General features: G+C 45.5%; 1 protein-coding gene and 1 pseudogene across 1 annotated transcript in view; one reads left to right on the top strand and one right to left on the bottom strand.

Moving 5' to 3' along the window:
- Positions 1-19,621, bottom strand: part of ACOXL (acyl-CoA oxidase like) — a 342,588-nt gene extending 322,967 nt beyond the window's left edge. Inside the window, exon 1 of the mRNA XM_039231678.1 lies at positions 19,453-19,621. Within this exon, the coding sequence (XP_039087609.1) occupies positions 19,453-19,577 (125 nt within the window). The 5' untranslated portion in view covers positions 19,578-19,621. The remainder of the gene's footprint in view (positions 1-19,452) is intronic.
- Positions 5,044-12,478, top strand: LOC120231525 (annotated as a pseudogene).
- Positions 19,622-21,830: the final 2,209 nt, after the last annotated feature.

Here is a 21,830-nt window from a genome sequence, read left to right as displayed (position 1 = left end):
TATGTTTCTCAAAAAAAAAAAAAAAAAAAAGAAACTGCCTGAAAGCTTGAGCAGCTGATTATCTTAATAAGAATACCTAAATTCCTAACACTTTTCAATAAAAAAAGTAACAGTCTTTGCAATGGAAAAAATCAGGATTTTTAGAATACTACCCATCCTGAACTCTCCAAATTCCTACACAATATGAATATCTGTGTGTTTTCTGTCTTTATATATCAATCGCCACACCTAACAATTTTAATAGGCCACCTCAAATGCCATTTGTATAAGAATGGGATATAGGGGCACCTGGGTGGCTCAGTCAGTTAAGCATCCAACTTTGGCACACATCATGACCTCACAGTTTGTGGGTTTGAGCCCCATGTCAGGCTCTGTGCTGACAGCCTGGAGCCTGCTTCGGATTCTGTGTCTCCCTCTCTCTCCGTCCTTCCCCTGCTCACACTATATGTCTCTCCCTCTCTCAAAAATAAACATTAAAAATTAAAAAAAAAAAGAATGAGGTGTAAATCATAAACAGGAATTATTTTTTTGGTAATTTGGCATATATAATTTCTCATTCTTGAATCTATAAGATACGAATATGGAAAATATTGTTCTCTATGCCTCAGACTGTGGACAGAGGCCCTGTGGAATTAAGAGCCTTGGCAGGCCCTGGGTGGATGGCATTGGTGTCAAGATTAGGAACTGTGGGACACCGTGAGGACAGCTGTGGGGTACAGAGGGGGCCCAGCTCTGCTCCTAGCAGCTCCACCATCATCTGACTCACCTATTGGTGTTCTGTGTAGGATTTAGCTTGGGGAGAAAAAAAAAAAAAAAAACAGTGCCATTACTGAGAACAAGCTTGAAAACCTGTGAAGTAGGATATGCCACCTGCAAGAACTAAAACAAAAGATAACCAATTTCATCTCCCATCAGCGAGGTGCGAGGGGGTAGATACCCAGCATGAGTAAGATTCCTGTCTGGGAAGTCTCACGTGTGGCATCAAGACCAAACCACAAGGCACAAAGTAAAAATAAAAAATCAAATCAAATCAAATCATAAACACCTATTAGAATGGCTGAAATAAATAATACTGACAATATCCAGTGTTAAGATGAATGCAGAGCATCTGGACCTCTCCTTTTGCTGGTGGTGGGAGTAAGAAATGGTATAGCCACTCTGGAAGAGTCTGACAGTGCCTTATGAAGCTAAACGTACACTTATGGAACTCAGCAATCCCATCCCAGGGTATTTACCCAAAAGAAATGAAATCCTTCATTTACACAAACACTTACACATGAATGTCTATAGCAACTTTATTTGCAGTCGCCAAAAACTAGAAACAATCCAAATGTCCCTCAACTGGGGACTAAAGGTACAACTTTACGAAGTGGTACTGAGTGATAAAAAGGAGTGAACTACTGGTACACACGACGACTCAAATGGATCTCAAAGGCACTGTGTTGAGTGGAAAAAAAAAAAAGTCATATACTATGTGGTTCCAATTTTATAACATTCTCAAAATGACAAATTATAGTGTTAAAGAATAGATCGGTGGCTGTCAGGGGACAGAGTTACAGGAAGAATCTAACTCTAAAGGAGAAATAGAGGCGGGTGCCTGGGTGGCTCAGTCAGTTGAGTATCTGACCTCACTTCGGGTTGTGATCTTGTGGGTTTATGGGTTTGAGCCCTACATTGGGCTCACTGCTGTCAGTGCAAAGCCCACTTCAGATCCTCTGTCCCCCTCTCTCTCTCTGCCCTTCTGTTATTTGTGTGCTCTCTTTCTTTCTCTCAAAAATAAACTTTTTTTTTTTTTAATTAAAGGAGGGGTGCCTGGGTGGCTTAGTTGGTTACGCATCCAAATCTTGATTTTGGCTCAGATCATGATCTCATAGTTTGTGAGATGGAGCCCCACATCGGGCTCTGCACTGAAAGTGTGGAGCCTGCTTGGGATTCTCTCTCTCCTTCTCTCTCTCTCTGCCCCTCCTCTGCTTATATTCTTTCTCTTTCAAAATAAATAAATTCTTTTAAAAAGAAAAATTATAAAAGATGACAAATAAAAGAAGATACACAAATGGCCAGTAAGCACACAGGAAAGCACTCAACAACACTGGTCACCATGGAAATGGAAATTAAAACCATAATGAAATACCACTATACACCGGCCTTAAAAAAAAATTAAAGCAAGATGAAATGCTAACAAGGATGTTGAGCAACTGAAACTCTCATACTTTGTTGTGCAAATATATAAAGATACAACCATTTTGGGAAAAGGTCTGTCAACTTCTCGTAAAGTTAAACATATATCTACCTTATGACTTAACAATTAGACCCCTGGACATTTACCCAAGAGAAACCAAATGCTCACAAAATTCTTGTAGAAGAATGTTCATATCAGCTTTATTCGTAATAGCCCCAAACTGGAAACAGCCCAAGTTTCCATCGCTAAGAGAACAGAGAAATAACTGTGATTTAGTCATGGAATGGAATACTGCTTAGCAATAAAAAGGAACATACTGCTGATACACATACGTGACATGTATTAACTTAGAAAACATTATGCTGAGCTCTCTTGAATCACTTGCTCTGCAGGAAGCCAGCTGCAGATGTGAGGCCTCGATGTGAGGATGCTCGAGCAGCTTTATGGAAAGTTCCATATGGGAGAAACTGAGGCCTCCTGCCAATAGTCATGTGGGTGGACCATCTTGAGAGCCCAGCCCCAGTCAAACCTTTATAGGACTTCAGATCTGAAGTCCTACGTGCAACCTCATGACAGACCCAGAGCCACCCTGACAAGATGCTCTGAAATCCCCGACCCACGGCATCCAGGTGAGGTCATACATATTACCTTTTAGGATGCTAAGTTTTGAGGTAATTTGTTACATATCAATAGACAACTAATACACATAGCATTGTCATACACACACACAACACACACGACTGATGGGCACGAACTAGTATCTTATTTTTAAAACACGTCAATAATATGTAATATACCAGGAATAAGACATAAGTCATAAAATTATAGCCTAATGAATTATCACAAAGAAAACACACCTATATAATCCTCATCTGAGTCAAAGAAAATCACATTACATCACCAGCATGCAGAATCTCCTCGCAATCTCCCTCTCAATCATCACTCCCTCTCTCCTGCCCACTGCGAGCTGTGCTCCTGACTTGTAACTCCATAAATTATTTTTGACTGCTTCTGAATATTACGGAAATGAGATTAGACTCTATGTGTTCTGTTGTGTCTCTTTTTTTTTTGCTCAACATGGCTGATAAGATTTATCTTTGGTATCTCCTGTAGCGGCAGCTCATTCATTATCACTGCTATACAGGATTACATTGAATTAATATACCACCAAAAATATGCTGAGCGAACATACTGTGTGACTCCACTTACATTTAATTCTAAAACAGACAAAATTCAAACACAGTAGGGGCAGGGGGAACCAGAACAGTGGTTACCTCTGGGGAAATAAGAGTAAGGATTGAGTGGAAAGGGCATGAGGGAAATTTCTGGGGTGATAGTAATGCTCAATATTTTGATAGAGGTTTGAGTTACATAGGTGTATGCTGGTGTCAAAATTCTGAGAGTGTACATTGAAGATTTTTGCATTGCATTTTACAGCAAAACAAAACAAAACAAAAACCCGAACACATTTTGAAGTCTTGTTCATGATATGCACACTGAATTATTTGGTGGGGGAAGGCATTGAAATGCATCCAAAAAAATGAAATATGATGGATAGAGGGATGTATAAATGAATAAATATGTAATAGAGCAAATACAGTAATAGGTTATTAATGGTAGAATCTAGGTGGTGAGTATACAGAACTCAATGTTATAGTCTTTCAATTCCGTTATATGTTTAAATTTTTTCAATATAAAATATTGGACAAAAGTAGATGACCAGAAGGGAAATTATGGTAGGGCATCATTTCCTTATGTAAAAATGAGACCTTCAAGTACAGATCTTGGTTTCTAAAAACTATTCTCAAATAAAAGGAACACAGGTTTGCTGCAGAAATAGGCAGAGAAAATACAAGATGAGCCCGGAACACCTTGCAGTATTAGAAAGTAAAGAAGTCCTTCAAAAAAACGCCCCAAATGGGGCTCCTGGGTGGCTTAGTGGGTTAAGCGTCCGACTTTCGCTTGGGTCATGATCTCGCGGTTCGTGGGTTCGAGCCCCACGTCGGGCTTTGTGCTGACTGCCAGCTTAGAGCCTGGAGCCTGTTTCAGAGTCTGTCACCCCCTCTCTCTCTGACCCTCCCCTGCTCATGCTGTCTCTCTCTCTCTCTCTCCTAGAAATAAATAAAACATTAAAAATTTAAAAAAAAAAAAAAAACGCCCCAAAGGACGGGGGCATGTCAAAGGGACACAGGAGATGACTGAAAGAGCCCCCTGGGAATGCTGGAAAAATTTGGACAAAGTAAATGACTATAACACAATCATAAAATAAATATACAGGAGTCCATACTGATATAAGTAGTTAAATAAATACATAAGGAAAAGAGATGAATCGCCTATAATAAATAATTTGTGCAGCTACTCTCCCCTCTAGCAGGTAGAGCTTACCTGTCTCCACACCACCACTGTCCCATGAGCGTTGACTGCACGTAGGGACCTGCTTGCAGAGGGGGAAATTTCATTTTACAATGAAAACATATGATAAATGCTTCCCTGCCCGGGTGGTCAAGGTTAACATCACCACTGACGAGCCATGTTGATAGAACGTACCCCCTGTTATGAATGACAAGAAGGGCATTTGCCCTCATACTCTTCCCAAAAGCCCATAACCTCCATCTAGACATGAGAAAGGCATCAGACCAACCAAACTGAGGGTATTCAACAAAATACATGACCAATACTTTTCAAAAGTGTCAAGATCATGGAAAGCACAGGAAGACTAAGGATCTGTCCCAGATGAGAGGACACTGAAGAAACAAGACAACAAAACACAGTGTGGCATCTTGAATGGGATCCTGGAATGGAAATGGGACACTGGTGGAAAAAGTTAGAAAACTCTAATGCAGTCTAGAATTTCGGTAATAGTGATGCACCAGTGCTGCTTTCTTGGTTTTGACAAATGTACTGTGGTTGTGTCAGATGTTAACAATAGTGGAAACTTGCTGACGGGTATGTGGGAACTCTGTATTTTCTTTACAATTTTTCTAAAAATTGAAAATTATTCCAAAATTAAGTCCATTTTGAAAAGAGACAAGGAACGAGGCAATAATAACAACAAAAAATTTTTTTGTGCATTTTTTTAAAAACCGTTTAAAAACCCAACAAACCAAAAACAACTTTTTAAAAAAGCAGTTCTGGGGGTACCTGGGTGGCTCAGTTGGCTGAATGTCCAACTTCAGCTCAGGTCATGATCTCGCAGTTTGTAGGTTCAAGCCCCGTATCAGGCGCTGTGCTGACAGTTCAGAGCCTGGAGCCTGCCTTGGATTCTGTGTCTCCCTCTCTCTCTGCTCCTCCCTGGTGGTGTTCCCTGTCTCTCTCTCTCTATCTCAAAAATAAACAAACATTAAAAAAAATTTTTTTAAAGTGGTTGTGGGGGCACCTGGGTAGCTCAGTTGGTTAAACGTCCAACCTCGGCTCAGGTCATGATCCCACAGTTCGTGGGTTGGAGCCCCACGTCAGGCTCTGTGCTGATAGCCTGCTCCAGATTCTCTATCTCCCTCTCTCTCTCTGACCCTGAGAGATTTTTTTTTTTTTGCTTGGCAAAAATCAAAATGCTCCGTCTCCCTTAGGAAATGAGGAGGAACTCACTGCCAAGCCTATACACACATGAAAGGCCGCAATGAACAACAGATCCCCAGAGGCAGCGAGAAGAGAAACCCTCGGTCTTCTAGTAAATACCACAGCTACCTCACAACCTGACCTTCCACCTTCCAAAGCCTCCACCCACCCCTCTGTGAGCCCTCGCACAGCCTGGATGCCCTGACCCTGAATGGAAACAGAAACCGTTAAACCATCCTGTGGTAACTGTCAAAGACCAAGGCCCTGAACCAACAAGGGTGACAGAAAAGGCTACGGGAAGGGTTTTCTAAGCACTGCGGTTTAATTGTAGCTGTGAGGTTCACTCAACCACAGAGAAGTAAGTACACTTGCCGGTTGGCAAAGTCTACGAAACTAGCAGAAAGAAAGCATGGAGATAGAGAGAAAGGAAGGAGGACGAAGAAAAGACCCTTGCAGCCAGAGACAAAAATGTGATGAGAATCCCTGACAGAAGGCATTGCCAATCCACATTCCCGCAGCCCAGGCTTGCCAGCCAGTGACTGTGGGAGAAGAGACTGTGGGAGAAGAGATGTTCCCTCACCATCCTTCCTTCGGGCCTCCCTTCCCGAGCTTTCGGTAAGCGTCTGCACCACAGTTAACACAAGGAACTCAAAACAGGCCAGACCTGTCCCTACCCTGAAGGAGCTCAGACTCTAGACTGGAAGACACAGGAGTAGAAGGAGGGTCCCCAAACAGTGTGACATACTTTCACACATTCTCTTTAGACCTCAAGCGGCCAGAGGGCTGTTACTGCCTCCCCAGCGATGGCAGCGTTGTTTTCTGGAGCAGAAAGTTTTCAGTTTAGCACTTACCTTTGCTTAGTTCTGTCAGGAGGAGCTGCCGGGACAGTGAGAAGGCAGAGGAGCAAAAGCCTGGTGTTTCTGCAAGATCTGCTGAGAAGTGGGGTGTCTGTGGGCTGAGAGAGGAAGTCCCCAGGAGGGAGGGAGCAGGAAGGGGACGTAAGGGGGAAAGGGTTGGAAGGGAGCAGGAAGGAAGTGAAGGGAGATGTATGACCAAATGAACAGAAGACAGGAACAGGTACAACCACCCAGGACAGCAATACAAGGTTTCAACAAACTCAGGCAGGCTTCCCCACTAGGTAAAAGCTCGGGTGCCAGATAGTGCTCCTGGCTCTTCCTGGCCCACCACGATCCCGAGGTGCTGCATCAGCTCAGCCTGAGGGTGACGCCTGATACAGGCTATCACAGTGATCCCAACCTCCAGGACAGCGTCTGGCTTAGAAAGGAAACTTGAAATCTCAAGCAAAGAGGGTTATTTTGGGCCGTGTATGTAAGTGGTGCAGAGGCTGGAGTGACACAAGAGAGGCTGGTTGAGAGAACAGAAATGGGTGGGTAGCACCACTTAACTCAGTGTATTGGCGGATGGCTAGAGCTGTGGTTTACAGGTATAACCAGGCCTCGACTCGCTCCTAGGGCTGTGCTCTGCCCATGGAATGCTGGAGTCTGCTAGCTTATCAGGCTTTGTGTTTCTAGCCATAGGGACACTCTTGGTCACCTGAAGGATGCTTTGGGTGGAATATTATGGTACTCATATTCTGCAGGCCTCTAGAGTGGAAATCCCTCACCTTCAACAACAACCCATTCAACAGCTATGTAGGAAGCACCCTCAGTGGGTCAAGCAACATGCACGGGAGCCAGGGTCCCCTGCTGAACCGTGAGAGCCATCTGTCCACCTACCTGTCCATTTACAAGTAAATAGGAACTGGGGCGCCTAAGTGGCTAAGTCGGTTAAGCATCTGACTTCGGCCCAGGTCATGATCTCGAGCAGTTCATGAGCTCGAGCCCCACGTTGGGCTCTGTGCTGACAGCTTAGAGCGTGGAACCTGCTTTGTATTCTTTGTCTGCTTTGTGTCTCCCTCTCTGCCCCTCCCCCACTTGTGCTGGCCTGGCTTCCTCGCTCGCTCTCTCTTTCTCCCTCAGAAATAAAATAAAAACATTAAAAAAAGTAAATGGGAACTAGAAAGATGGACATGGAAATTCCCTTGGGGGCTAATTACAACCTGGACTTCAAGGCCTGAGATCCCTCAAGGGTCAAGAAGAGGTTGAATCAATACTCTCCCACGGCAGCCAAGGGGGAGGTGAGGAGAGCACTCAGTGGGTCTGCAGTGCCCTTAGTAAGCCTACAGATAGTTTCAAAACAAACAGAGGTTTGCACACGCTCCATAAAGCCATCATCATGAACAGGAAGACAGGTAATCAGAGCCCAATGCTTGGGCTCCTGACAGCATCACTCATGCACCTGAATTCCCGCCTCTGTGCCTGAAACCAATGTGAGCTGTGTTTCCACCCCTCCAACTGAAACAAGAGTGACTATCCATACGGGCCAACCAAGAATGGAAGAGAAAGTGCCAGCAGACAAAGGACAGCACCAACATATTGGCAGCTGGAAAGTGAACAGGCAAGTGAACAGGGAGCAGATTTCGCAGAACAGAGAATGCTAAGTTAATGCTAAGTTAAGTCAACCGGCTGGTGCGACTGAGCTCCACTAAGGCTTGGGAACTGGAGGCTCCAGGCACCTCTGACAGCTCCAAGTCCTCTCCCCAAGCTCATCAAAGCCTGAAGGTTCACTGTCAGGAGAAGGAGATGTGAGAGGGCAACAGAGAAGACCCACAGTGAGAACAGTGGGGCCAGGGGGAGACCCCTCAGCCAGAGGCCCCACTCGCCAACACTTAGGACATAACCAAAAATTGGGAATGGCCTGTACATCATGGGCAGCTTGGACAACTTCCCAGCAGATGGCTGTAAAGTGACTTGTTCTAACCAATTCAGAGCTAACAAGCATTTTCCAGCAAACAGAAGTCAAAAGTCTTAGGAGAAGAGCATTTGCTGGTTGGGGTAAAGTCACATAGGGAGGAGCCCTGTTCACGGTCACTTTAGGCAGCCAGGAGTATGGCCTGTGTGTCCTCATCCTCTACCCATCAGTCCTCAGAAAATGAAAAGAGTCCTCCCTGGAGAAAGGAACTCCATCCAAAACAAAACTGATCTGTCACTGAAAAAAGGCTACTCTGTGATCAGGAAAGCCTGTGGCCAGCAACCCTGCCTGTTCACAATAAGAATTTTCTTTATATTTTTTATTTTGCTCCTATTGTGAGCAAACACACAAGATGGACTAGGCATTTAAGGAAAGCTTCAAACACAAAAAACAGAGGTCAAAGTTACAAATTGAAAAAAGGAAACAGAGACAAAGCAGAGAATAAAAAGGAACATCTAAAAATAGAAGAGATTTTACAGTCAGAAGACAATAACAGGTGTTATCAAAAAAAGGAACAAAGAGGAGTGCCTGGGTGGCTCAGTCGGTTAAGCGTCCGACTTTGGCTCAGATCATGATCTTGCAGTTCGTGAGTTCAAGCCCCTCATTGGGCTCTGTGCTGACAGCTCAGAGCCTGAAGCCTGCTTCAGATTCTGTGTCTCCCTCTTTCTAGGTTCCTCCTCTGCTCAAACTCTGTCTCTCTCTCTCTCTCTCTCAAAAATAAATATATTTTTTTAAAAAGGAACAAGGAATTTACAGAATTTTTAAAAAAATAATATGACAGTAGATATTTTTAACTCAGGAAGTGTTGGAAGTAAAGAAAATCTCCCAGGAGGTAGAACAAAAGTAAGTAAGTAAGTAAATAAATAAATAAATGGAAAATAAGGATGAAGGAAGGATAAGAAAATCAAAGGACAAGGTCAGGAAATCCAGTATCTAAACAAAAACAGTTCCAGGTAATGGTGTAAATAACTGAAGAACATTAGTTTCTAGATTAAAGAGCCCATTATATGCCCAACACACTGAAAGAAAAAGAGAACCACATCAGATCACTCCGTAAATGATGTAACAACAGTGCTATGCTAAAGAAGAATCCTCATAATGGTGTGGCTTCCAGAAGGAAGAAAAATAAGCCATTTATAAAAGGTCAGGGTGCAGAAGGGGTAAGATCTTTTAATAGCAATGCTGGATACTAGCAAACAATGGTATGATGCTTTTAAAAATCTGGGGGACAAATGACATATCAGATAAAGGGTTAATATCCAGAATCTATAAGGAACTCACCAAACTCCACACCCGAAAAACAAACAACCCAGTGAAGAAATGGGCAGAAGACATGAACAGACACTTCTCCAAAGAGGACATCCAGATGGCCAACAGACACATGAAACGATGCTCAGCATCCCTCCTCATCAGGGAAATACAAATCAAAACCACACTGAGATACCACCTCACGCCAGTCAGAGTGGCTAAAATGAGCAAATCAGAGAACTCTAGATGCTGGCGAGGATGTGGAGAAACGGGCACCCTCCTACACTGTTGGTGGGAATGTAAACTGGTACAGCCCCTCTGGAAAACAGTGTGGAGGTTCCTCAGGAAACTAACAATAGAACTCCCTTATGACCCAGCAATAGCACTGCTAGGAATTTACCCAAGGGATACAGAAATGCTGAGGCATAGGAGCACATGTACCCCAATGTTCATAGCAGCACTCTCCACAATAGCTAAAACATGGAAAGAGCCTAAGTGTCCATCAACAGATGAATGGATCAAGAAGATGTGGTTTATCTATACCATGGAATACTACATGGCAATGAGAAACAATGAAATCTGGCCATGTGTAGCAACATGGATGGACCTTGAGGGTGTTATGCTGAGCGAAATAAGTCAGGCAGAGAAGGACAAATACCATATGTTTGCACGTATAGGAGGATTAGGAGGAACTTGACGGAGGACCAAGGGGGAGAAGAAGGGCGGAAATGGTGGGGGAAAGGGAGAGAGGCAAACCATGAGAGACTCTTGAATGCTGACAAAAACTGAGGACTGATGGATGTGGGGGGGAGGGGGGGATGGGCATGAAGGAGGGCACTTTGGGGATGAGCACTGAGTGTTATGTAAAAACTAATTTGACAATAAACTATTTGTAAAAAAAAAAAAAAAAATCTGGGGGAAATTTTATTCCCAGCCTAGAATTCTATACCCAGAACAACATTCAATTAGACAGTGAATATTTTCAGACATAAAAATCTCAAAAATCTCAAAAAGTTACTTCTCTTTATATTCTTTCTCAGGAAGCTATTAGATGAAAGACTGTTCTGGTTACCCATAGCTGTGTAACAGTGTACCCCAAAACTTAGTGGCTTAAAACAGCAATGCATCAGTGTTCTCTCTCTCTGCTTTCTATCAGGAGTTTGGACACACAGGAACAAGTAGGGATGGCTTGTCTCTGCTTCACAATGTCTGGAGCCCCAGCTCAGATGACTTCAAGAGCTGAGAGCTGGAGCAGTTGGGAAGGGTTAGCAACTCTTTACCTCTCTTCCTGCAGCCTTTCTCCATGGACCAGCTACAGGCTAACAGACCTTCTTATATGGATGCTCAGGAGTGAAGAGACAGGAAGTGAAAGGTATCAGTCTCTTCAGGCCCGAGCCCAGCAACTAGCACATTGTCACTTCAGCCATACTCTGCAAGCCAAAGCAGTCACAAAGCCACCCAGATTTAAGGGGGAGGGGACATAAGCACACCTCTTAGTGGGAGTAGCATTAAGGAATTTGCAGCCATACTCCATAAAGGGCTAAAAAGAGAAAGCCTGGGGAACAGAGAAGATGCAAAGGCAATTCCTAATACTGAAGAGACATGTAGAAAGCCAGTCCAGACAAATGGGACATCCAGGAGAGATGTGTCCTCAGGCACTGGAGGAATGGAATTGCCAATTACCTGATAGGTTTGACCAAGTTGAGAGGACTGTAACCATTCTATACCAAACTGTGGAGTCAAGGACTCATGGGTTATAGAAAAGTAAGCAAACGAATAAAGGGAAAACTGATATCTCCAAAGAAATAAACAGTTATAAAAGAAAGGAAATGAAATATGATGCACCATGGGGCACGGCTGGGAATAATATTTATGTAGTCATGTCAGTGTGAATACTGGATAGTGATTTAAATAAAAATGGTGACATGGTGATTTTTGGAGCATAGACAAAGAAAATGGTGCAGCACTGAGAATCTTCATTTTCTGTAATAGTCACTTTACACTCAGGAAGTGGTGGTTTAAGCATGTTGTTTAGGAATATGGAGGTCAATAACATAAGAAGCCGGTGAAAGAACTGGGTGGGGCTGTCAAAGCAGAAAGGAATGACGGACAGAAGCAGATGGGGTAGGGATGGCTGTTTTCCATTACAAATCTCGTTGTACCCTTTGCATTAAGAATATTCATACATGGCACGGGACAGAGAGCCACTGGCCTGCAGAGCAGGAAACCTACGTTCTATTGTGATTACTAAGACATATACTTCAGCCATGACTCGCCATCCACGAGGAAGACACACTGAAATGGTAGGAAACGCAAAGAGAATGTGAAAGACTATCAGAAATCGATGGGAGAGTAGGCTCAGAGCCTTATCCACAGAACAACTGTAGTATTTCAACAAGCAAAGATACCTCTTCCTCCATTCTCTGTTCCTCTTCCTGCAGGACAATGATCCCACTTCCCCACCCCACCCCCGGTCTCCAGGGTCCCCCTCGCCCTGGTATGATGCCAGCACCCCATATGGGGGGCATTCCTCCTCCTGGGATGATACCAGTGGGAACTGCACCTGGAATGAGACCACCTATCAGAGGCCACAGAGCAACGATGCCCGGACCCCCAATGATGAGACCTCTCACCTGTCCCACAGTGGTGCCCCATTGGCCAGGAATGACTCAACCAGACAGATAAGGAGAGATGGGAGCCTCTTTATACTCATTTTATATTCCTTGTTCTACTTCACCAGGAGATCATGGTGCTGTGACTGTGGGTGGTTTCCAACAGCACGAGGAAGCCTTGTTCCCCCTTCTTATCAAAGAGAGAATAGTTTTGGCAGGGGAGTAGTGAGACCAAAAAATTAAAAAAAAAAAAAAAGCAATTTTCATTTGTATTGTGAAACGTGAAAATAAAATTGTCAACTGCTTTAGTTAAAAAAAATGTTCCTACATCACACAATGAAAATAAGAATTAAATTATAAAAGAGCAAGCTGTAAAATACATCATATAGCACGATCTTGCTTATAGAAGAACGTACTGTTTATGTGTATATGAACTCATAGAAAAACAAGGAGAAGCAGAAAAACCCTACCATACGCGAAAGTACTAGAAGTGGTTGGGGCATCAGATGTCCATCTATGAGTGAATGGACTAACAAAACATGCTATATCCCTGCAATGGAATGTCATTCAGCCTCAAAAAGGAAGGAGATTCTGGGGCACCTGGGTGGCTTAGTCGGTTAAGCGTCCGACTTTCGCTTAGGTCATGATCTCACGGTTCGTGGGTTCGAGCCCCGCGTCGGGCTCTGTGCTGACTGCCAGCTCAGAGCCTGGAGCCTGTTTCAGTCTGTGACTCCCTCTCTCTCTGACCCTCCCCTGCTCATGCTGTCTCTCTCTCTCTCTCCTAGAAATTAATAAAACATTTAAAAAAAAAAAAAAAGGAAGGAGATTCTGACACATGCTACGACACAGATAAACTTTGAGAATATTACCCTAAGCGAAATAAGCCAAACACTGAAGGAAAATGTGTGATTTGACTTATATGAGGTTCCTGGAACGGTGAAGAGACAGAAAGCAGGATTGGTGGCTGCCAGAGGCTGGCAGGGAGAGGCGAATGGAGGACAATTCCCGGGGAGGAATAATGCCTGTTGTTTAATGGGCACAGAAGTTCTACTTGGAAGATGAACAAGTTCAGGAGGTGGTGGTGGTGGTTACACAGAAACATGAATGGACTTAATGTCATGGAGCTATACACTTAACAATTATTAAAATGATAAATTTGGGGCACCTGGGCTGTTCAGCGGGTTGAATGTTCGCCTTCAGCTCAGGTCATGATCTCATGGCTGTGGGTTCAAGCCCCATGTTGAGCCCTGCATCAGGGTCCACACTGACAGTACAGAGCCTGTTTGGGATTCTCTATCCCTCTCTCTCTGTCCCTCTTCCACTTGCAATTTCCCTCTCTCTCTCAAAGATAAATACATAAATCTTAAAAAAAAATTTTTTTTAATGTTTATCTTGAGAGAGTACAAGCATGAGCAGGGGAGGAGCAGAAAGAGTAGGAGACACAGAATCCAAAGCAGGCTCTAGGCTCTGAGCTGTTAGCACGGAGCTTGATGCAGGGCTCAAACTCCTGGACCACAGGATCATGACCTGAGCTGAAGTCGGACACTTAACCGACTGAGCCACCCAGGCGCCCCAATAAATAAGTCTTTTTTAAAAAGCGGTAAGTTTGATTTTATGTGTATTTTACTACAATGAAAAAAGTAGTTGGAGGAGGGGACAGTTTAGGAAACTTGCAAGTGTTCTATATTATTTGGCTTTTCACAATGAGACTGTCTTCACGTATACTTGCATATCTTAAGAAGACTTAGGGGGGAAATTTTCAACAGTTAGGAAGAGATAGGTGCATTGTTCTAGGAAAGGGAAGTCAAGGGAGTAGAGAGAAAGAAGGGGTGAGGGGAGCCGGCACACTGACACCAGGGAGGGGAACCCTGCGGAAGGGCGGGTAAAAGGTTTTAGGAGACCAGCAACATCTAGTGGGGCTTTGTAGGTTGTTTTCAAGAGGGATGTGCGCATACCCACACATGTGCACACCCACTCACCAGCCTGGCCCTCAGGCAAGAGCTCCAGTTTGCTGAGAAACTAACTCAAAAACATGTAAAAAGCTTAACTCATTTCATATGTTGCTTTTAAACATTCCCTGCAAACCCCAGTGAGGAACCTCGAGTCTCCCCCAATCCTCCCGCTGTCGAAATAAACAGCATGCTGTCACAGGGCAGCCATGGCACAGTCCCAGGGTCTGGGGGACTCTCTGGAGTGGGACAGCGTGGAGTCAGCCTGACAAGCCAGTATTTGGGAAAGAGGGTAAGCCATTCCTTAGGAGGGGAGCCCGGGCTGCACCCACACCTCATCTGGGAGCAGAGTGAAGGAGGTGAACCCCAGTGCTGAGGAGGGTGGCCGCTATGTGCCCAGGAAATCACACAACCCCTGCTCTTTTGGAGGCAAACTATTTCCCGGCCTCTTGTGTCCTGGGAGTGCCTGAGCCTGTACAAATGTCCCACTGTACACACGCAGCACTCAGGGAACCTTGCGGCCACAAACCCCACCCCACCTCCAACACCCATTTTAACTTCAAAGGCCAGGGGAGGAGACCCAGGCGCAGGAGATGCAACATTGCCCAGCGAATCAATGACTAGAGAAGTTTTATTTCTGGTCTCCTCTGGAGCATTCTATCTTAGTGGAATGTTAAAACATCAAGAAATCAAGATCGCTGTCTTCTAACACATGATAAGATCAAATCTGATAGTACAGTGTGACCAATAGATATCAGAATCTTGAAGCACTTGGGCAATCACTTGGGAAAAACAGTATAAATTTAGTCTATGCTCTTACCAGAACTCCAAAATTATGAAGTCAATCAACAAGAACTGCCAAGAATAGAAAAGTGTTTGTTAGGATAATGGTGTTCTAATCTTTTTCTTTTCTGGTGTTATCTTTTGGTGGGTTTTTTTATGGGGTGGGGGGCTTTGGTATCACACCACAGCCAGCATCACTGAACACCTATTCATCAGTTTCTCGACTGAGCAACATAACAACCCAGTGGCACACGTATCATCCCCATTCTGTGGATGAGCAAATGTCAGCTCAATAAGGTAAAATCACTTGATGATGGTCAGACTGGGAAATAAGCTGCCTGCTGGCTTTCTGACCCGCTGGGGTGTCTTTCCCTCCATCCCTAAGCTGGTTGTACAATCTCAAGGAAGTACTTCTCCTTGGCCCAAGTCAGCAGTTTGAGTATGAGAATTTTGTTCCATATTTTATTTGTTTTAATTTTTTTTTTATTTTGGAGAGAGAGAAAGAGAGAAGGGGAGAGAGCACAAGTGAGGGAGGGGCAGAGAGAGAGGAAGAGAGATTTCCAAGCAGGCTCCACACTGTCAGCTCAGAGCCCAATGCAGGGCTCAGACCCTGGAACCGTGAGCTCATGACCTGAGCTGAAGTTGGATGCTTAACCCACTGAGCCATTCAGATGCCTCTTGTTCCATATTTTAAACTGCAGTTCTGGGGCACCTGGGTGGCTTAGTTGGTTAAGCGTCCGACTTTCGCTTAGGTCATGATCTCGCGGTTTGTGGGTTCGAGGCCCGCGTTGGGCTCTGTGCTAACTGCCAGCTCAGAGCCTGGAGCTTATTTCAGAGTCTGTGTCTCCCTCTCTCTCTGACCCTCCCCTGCTCACGCTGTCTCTCTCTCTCTCTCTCCTAGAAATAAATAAAACATTAAAAAAAAAATTTTAACTGCAGTTCCTAGGATGCCTGACAGCTCAGAGCCTGGAGCCTGCCTCCGATTCTGTGTCTCCCTCTCTCTCTCTGCCCTTCCCCTGCTCTCTCTCTCTCTTCTCAAGAATAAATAAACATTAAAAAAATTTTTTAATAAAAAACTGCAGTTCCTAAATTGAAAAAGGCAAAGAGATGACAGCCTAGGAGTGACACTGAGAAGACTGAGGAGTACAGGAACAGAGACGTGTGGACGTGTGTGGACAGGGCTGTAGCAGGGCAAGTATGACTGAAAGGACCTCTTTGTACTCTTAGAAATTGTTGGGGCCTTCCCACAAAAACCTGCATACAAGGGCACATGGGTGGCTTAGTCAGTTGAGGGTCTGACTCTTGATTTTGGCTCAGGTCATGATCCCAGGGAGGTGGGATCCAGCCTCGTGTTGGGCTCTGCACTGAATGTGGAGCCTGCTTAAGATTCTCTTTCTCCCTCTGGCCCTCTCCCCAGCTCATGTGCACGTGGCTCTCTCTCTAAAATTAAAAAATTTAAAAGAAAAACCCTGCACACAGTAGCTTTATTCCTAACTGCCAAAACTTGGAAGCAGCCAAGATGCCCTTTTGTAGGTGAATGGATAAACAAACTGTGGCTCATGCAGACAATGAAATATTATTCAGCACTAAAAAGAAATGAGCTATCAAGTCATGGAAAGGCATGGAGGAAGCTTCAATGCATAGTTCTAAATTAAAGAAGCTAATCACATATGACTTCAACCACATGACATTCTGGAAAAGGCAAAACTATGGAGTAAAAAGTTCACTGGTTGCCAGGGGTGGTTTGTGGGGAGAAACAAAAAGGCAAAGCACAGAGGATCTTTAGGGCAGTGAAAATATTCTGTATAATAAACCATAATGATAAATGCATAGCATTATATATTTGCCCAACCCACAGAATATAAATGCTAAGAGTAAGTCCTAACATAAGCCATGGACTTGGGGTGATCACGATGTTCAATCTTGGTTAAAAAACAAAATGTATCATTCTGGTGGGTGACACTGATAATGGGGAGACTATGCATGTGTGGAGTTTGACAATATACAGAAAATCTCTGTATCTCTCTTTCAATATTGTTGTAAATCTAAAACTGCTCTAGAAGAAAAATAAAATCTTAAAAAATTATTGAGACCCTCAAATATTTATTCTTACCATATTAGAAATTGTGACAGAAAAATATTTGAATATATATTAAATCATTTGAAAGTAACAGTAAATCATTTGAAAGGGTGCCTGGGTGGCTCAGTCGGTTGAGTATCTGACTTTGGCTCTTGTCATGATCTCATAGTTCATGGGTTCGAGCCCGACATCAGCCCCTGTGCTGATAGCTCAGAGTCTGGAGACTGCTTCAGATTCTGTGTCTCCCTTTCTCTCTCTCTCTCTCTCTCTCTCTCTGTCTGAGGGATTCTGTGTCTTCTCCCTTTCTCTCTCACTCTCTCTCAAAAATAAATAAACATTAAAAATTTAAGAAAAAGAGGGGCACCTGGGTGGCTCAGTCGGTTAAGCGTCCAACTTTGGCTCAGGTCATGATCTCACAGTTTGTGGGTTCAAGCCCCACATCAGGCTCTGTGCTGACAGCCAGCTCAGAGCCTGGAGCCTGTTTCTGATTCTGTGTCTCCCTCTCTCTCTGACCCTCCCCTGCTCATGCTGTCTCTCTCTCTCTCAAAAATAAATTTAAAAAAAAAACATTTAAAAATTTTAAGAAAAAGAAAATAGTATTAAACTCATTAAACTTTTAATGAAAAAACTATTATTGTCTAACCCCCCAAAAAATTAGTAATGAGGCGCTTTTTTTGCATTTTTACAAATCCCTTTAATGGAAGGGATTGATAGAAGATAGCGGGATTCTCATATCTGCTTCTGCATTTCATCTGTTGGGATATTATGCTTAATGTAGTCTCTGGAAGCCACCACTGAACATTGTGAGAAAATGAGAATGAAAGGCTAATAACATCTTAGTATTATTATAAAATTGGTTTTACCTTTGAATCTCATGAAATGATCTTCGGTACCCCTGGACCACACTTTGAAAACCATGACATAAAGAGAAAGCGGGAAAACACTCCAGGACACACTCACATTTCATCTTCCCTAAGTCCACCCCCTTCCAATGCGGAAACCCCCAGCTTCTTCTCCAAGGGCAAGGCACCTGCTTCCACCTCAGCCTAACTTATTCTTTTTTTTTTTCTAATGTTTATTTTCGAGAGACAGAGAGAGTGTGAGCAGGGGAGGGGCAGAAAGAGGGAGACACAGAGTCTGAAGCAGGCTCCAGGCTCGGAGCTGTCAGCACAGAGAGGAAATGGGACTGGAACTCAGGAACTGTGAGATCATGACCTGAGCCAAAGTTGGAGGCTTAACGACTGAGCCACCCAGGCGCCCCTCAGCCCAGCTGATTCTTAAGACAGAAGCTAAAAGTGGGTGGACTGGCCCAGCCAACTAGTTAATCGTCCTTCGCAACATACTGGCGTTTTTATTAAGGGCTTCCTTAAGCTACAACTCCAGAGCCTGGTTCTAAGAGTGGGCTTTTCAGACTGTCTGTGAAGGGGTGAGCTGCCCAGCACAGGAGGAAGAGCCCACAAGGGGACACACGTGCTGAGTTCTGGTTCTGACTGCCTGCCACCGAGTTTTCTCCATGAGAAGAACTTGAGCAGCACAGCCTCCCTGTCCACTTCTCAGGGCTGTCCTGGCATCGAATGACCTCGTGGACTTGAACCCCCTCCCCCTTAGAACCAAAGTACTAGGCTCCTGGGAGTCCGCCCCATCCCAGACGCCCAGATATGCCCTGTGCAGGGCCAGTCCATTCCGGTGCAAATAAAAGTCCCTCTCTTCCAGGCAGACACCACCCAGAGCCTAAGCTGTCCTGCCCGGTTCCTGCGCACCTGGTCGGGCGCACCTGTTGCGTACACCGAGGCACGATCGCCCTGGGCGCGGTCCACGCACACCACACCCCGGCTTTTCTGCCTCTTCTCCCACCACCCGGAGTGGGACAAGAGGGGCGGGCATTCAAGCAACTGAGATACAGAAGCCGCGCCGAACCTTCCAGCCGCGCCAAACCTTCCAGCCGCGACTCTCAGCGGAGCACCGCGCCTGCCGCTGCGGGCCCACCCCTTCACCCGGTCTCTTCGGACTCTTCGCTTACACGCGAGCTCGGCAGGCGGAGGCCACCCTCCCTGCGGGCCCGTGAGGTCGGCAGCCGTCTGCGGCGCCCGCACCTCTCGGGGGGAGAGCCTATCACCCGCACAGGGTAGGAGGGTGATGCCTCGCCCTGGCCGGGAGCACGCCGGACGGTGCCCCCCGGGGGCTCGCGGAGACCGAGGGGACACTGCCAGCCGGCCCCCCGCGGCTGCACAGTACCTGTGGCGGAAGAGCGGGCTGCCTCCCAGGAGCCTGCGGAGTTCGTTCTTGAGGCTCCAGAACTCGCCGTCCAGGTAGCGGTGCAGGGACGAGTCCCCGAGCCCCGGGTCCGGAGCCGGCTCCATCGCGCCGCCCGGCTTCGGGCTTTGCCGCGGGCAGCGCTGGGCCAGTTCCCCTCCGCGCCTCCTCCGAGAGGCCCGCACGTGCGGCCCGCGAGCGCACGCCCTCTTATCCGCACCGCCCGGGGGGCGGTCTCCTCCCGCCCCTTCTTCTTGTCCCCTCCCCCTGCCCCACCCCTTCACAGCCGGCCTTCCCGGGACTCGGCTCCCTAGGCACGAGGGACAAGCTGTCCAGGAAGGCAGGGCTCCTACGGTGGCGTGTCCTCTAGCCCTCCTTGGGAAGCTCAAATCCCACCGCCTTGCCCTGGGGCGTCCGTTTCTACCACCCATGCCGTCTACTCAATTGTCCCTCCAGTCTGTGGACGCACCAGAAAAAGCAAGTATTAGAACCCTAGAGAGGGAGTTGGTCAGGTGGACCGGCCGCTCAGAGCGGGGGCGTTTCACTCATCCGACCTTGCGTGCCAACCTCTGCCAGGCTCTCCCGATCCAAGAGGGTCTGGTCCGCCTCTGGCCCCAACTCGGCTGCAGCTCAGCTCAAACCTCTGCCCGACCCCCCTCGGCCCCCAAATGGGGATTATAGTGACCTTTAATATGACTGTGATCTGGAGGTAGCCAGCCCGCAGCCGCTGTAGTCCAGAGCAGCTGGGACTGCATTGAGCCCACCCAAATAATCGAATGAAGATAATTTCTATCTCAAAGTAAAAAACTTAATCACAGCTGTAGCACCCCATTCCCATGTGAGATAGTATACAGGTTCTGAGGATTAGGACATGAACATCTTTGGTGGGCCTTTTTTTTTTTTTTTTTGCTAAAAAAAAGCTTTTAATGTTTTATTTTTGAGAGAAAGAGAGAAAGAGACAGAGTGCAAGCAGGGGAGGGGCAGAGAGAGACAGAGACACAAAATCTGAAATAGGCTCCAGGCTCTGAGTTGTCAGCACAGAGTCCAATGTGGGTCTTGAACTCACAAACCATGAGATCATGACCTGAGCTGAAGTCCGACCTTAACTGACTGAGCCACCCAGGTGGCCTAAAATTTTTTTAAGTTTATTTATTTATTTGGAGAGAGAGTGTTCGAGTGGGGGGTGGGGGATGCCAGAGAGAGAGGAAGAGAGAGAATCCCAAGCAATCTTTGTGCTGTCGTCAAGAGATCACGACCTGAGCCAAAATCAAGAGTTGGACGCTTAACCGACTGAGCCACCCAGGTGCCCCTAATGGGCCTTTATTCTGTCCGACACAACACCTGTGCAGCCCCAAGTAATAATACCCAAGCAAATGTGATGAATAAGGCATTGCTTTCTCATATAATGGAAGGTCTGGAGGTAGGAGAGTGCCAAGGGCTAGTTCAGTAGCTCTACTCAGGGACCACGTTTTCTTTTCATCTTTCTGTTCTACTATCCTTTTTCAGTGTGTTATCTTTATCTTTCTTTTTTTTTTACACTAATCTCCTCTCAGTCATAAGATGGATGTAGCAGCTCCAAGCAACACATGGTGCCAAGCAGAAGTTGGGGGAAGGGGGTGTTTCCTTTTATATCAGTCAGGATAGGACAGTAGTAAGAAACAACCCCCAAACTCTTCCAGGTATGCAGTGGTCACAAACCATCCCCAAACTTTAGGGTTTATAAAGATAAGTGTTTATTTCTCACCCATGCCACATGAGGGTTCTGTTCCATGTTCCCTCATGGCAGATCCCAGCAGACACAACAGCCACCATGGTATGGCCACATAGGCTCTTAGAGCTTCCAGCAGTTAAGGACATGTGTAACTTGCACTCACAATCCATTGCCCAATGCAGTTCATTCTAACTGTATAGGAGAAATAAGTACCATTCTGGCCATGCTCAGAAAGCCAACACCCAAAATAATCTGCAAGCAGCACTAATAACTACTAAATCTACCCTTTCTGCCCACTAGGGACTACTAAATCTAGCTAAATATTTGTCTCACTCTTCCTTCCACAGGTAAAATACACTCTCTACTCCTTAAAGGAGGCAACCACATTCCCATTTTGTCACAACATCAAGTTCAGGGCCAGTAGGGGACGCATAGTGACTCCATCAAGTCAGGGTGTGGTTCCTCTTGATTCAGAGATATAAGCTAAAAACATGTTACTAAATGCATGTAGATTGAGTTGCGGGAGGGTGGGGGAGAAAAAAAACCTTTGTGGTTTGTTTGTTTTGGCTTAGTGTTGTAAGCCACTAAGATTTTTTGGAGCACTGTTTGTTACGTGGGTGAGACTACAACCTAGTCTATCTTCAAAGCT

This window comes from Hyaena hyaena, unplaced genomic scaffold, assembly GCF_003009895.1.
Source record: "Hyaena hyaena isolate Hyena2069 unplaced genomic scaffold, ASM300989v1 scaffold_57, whole genome shotgun sequence".
NCBI lineage: Eukaryota > Metazoa > Chordata > Mammalia > Carnivora > Hyaenidae > Hyaena > Hyaena hyaena.
Note: the sequence above shows the minus strand (reverse complement) of the source record. Positions and strands in the feature narration are given on the sequence as shown.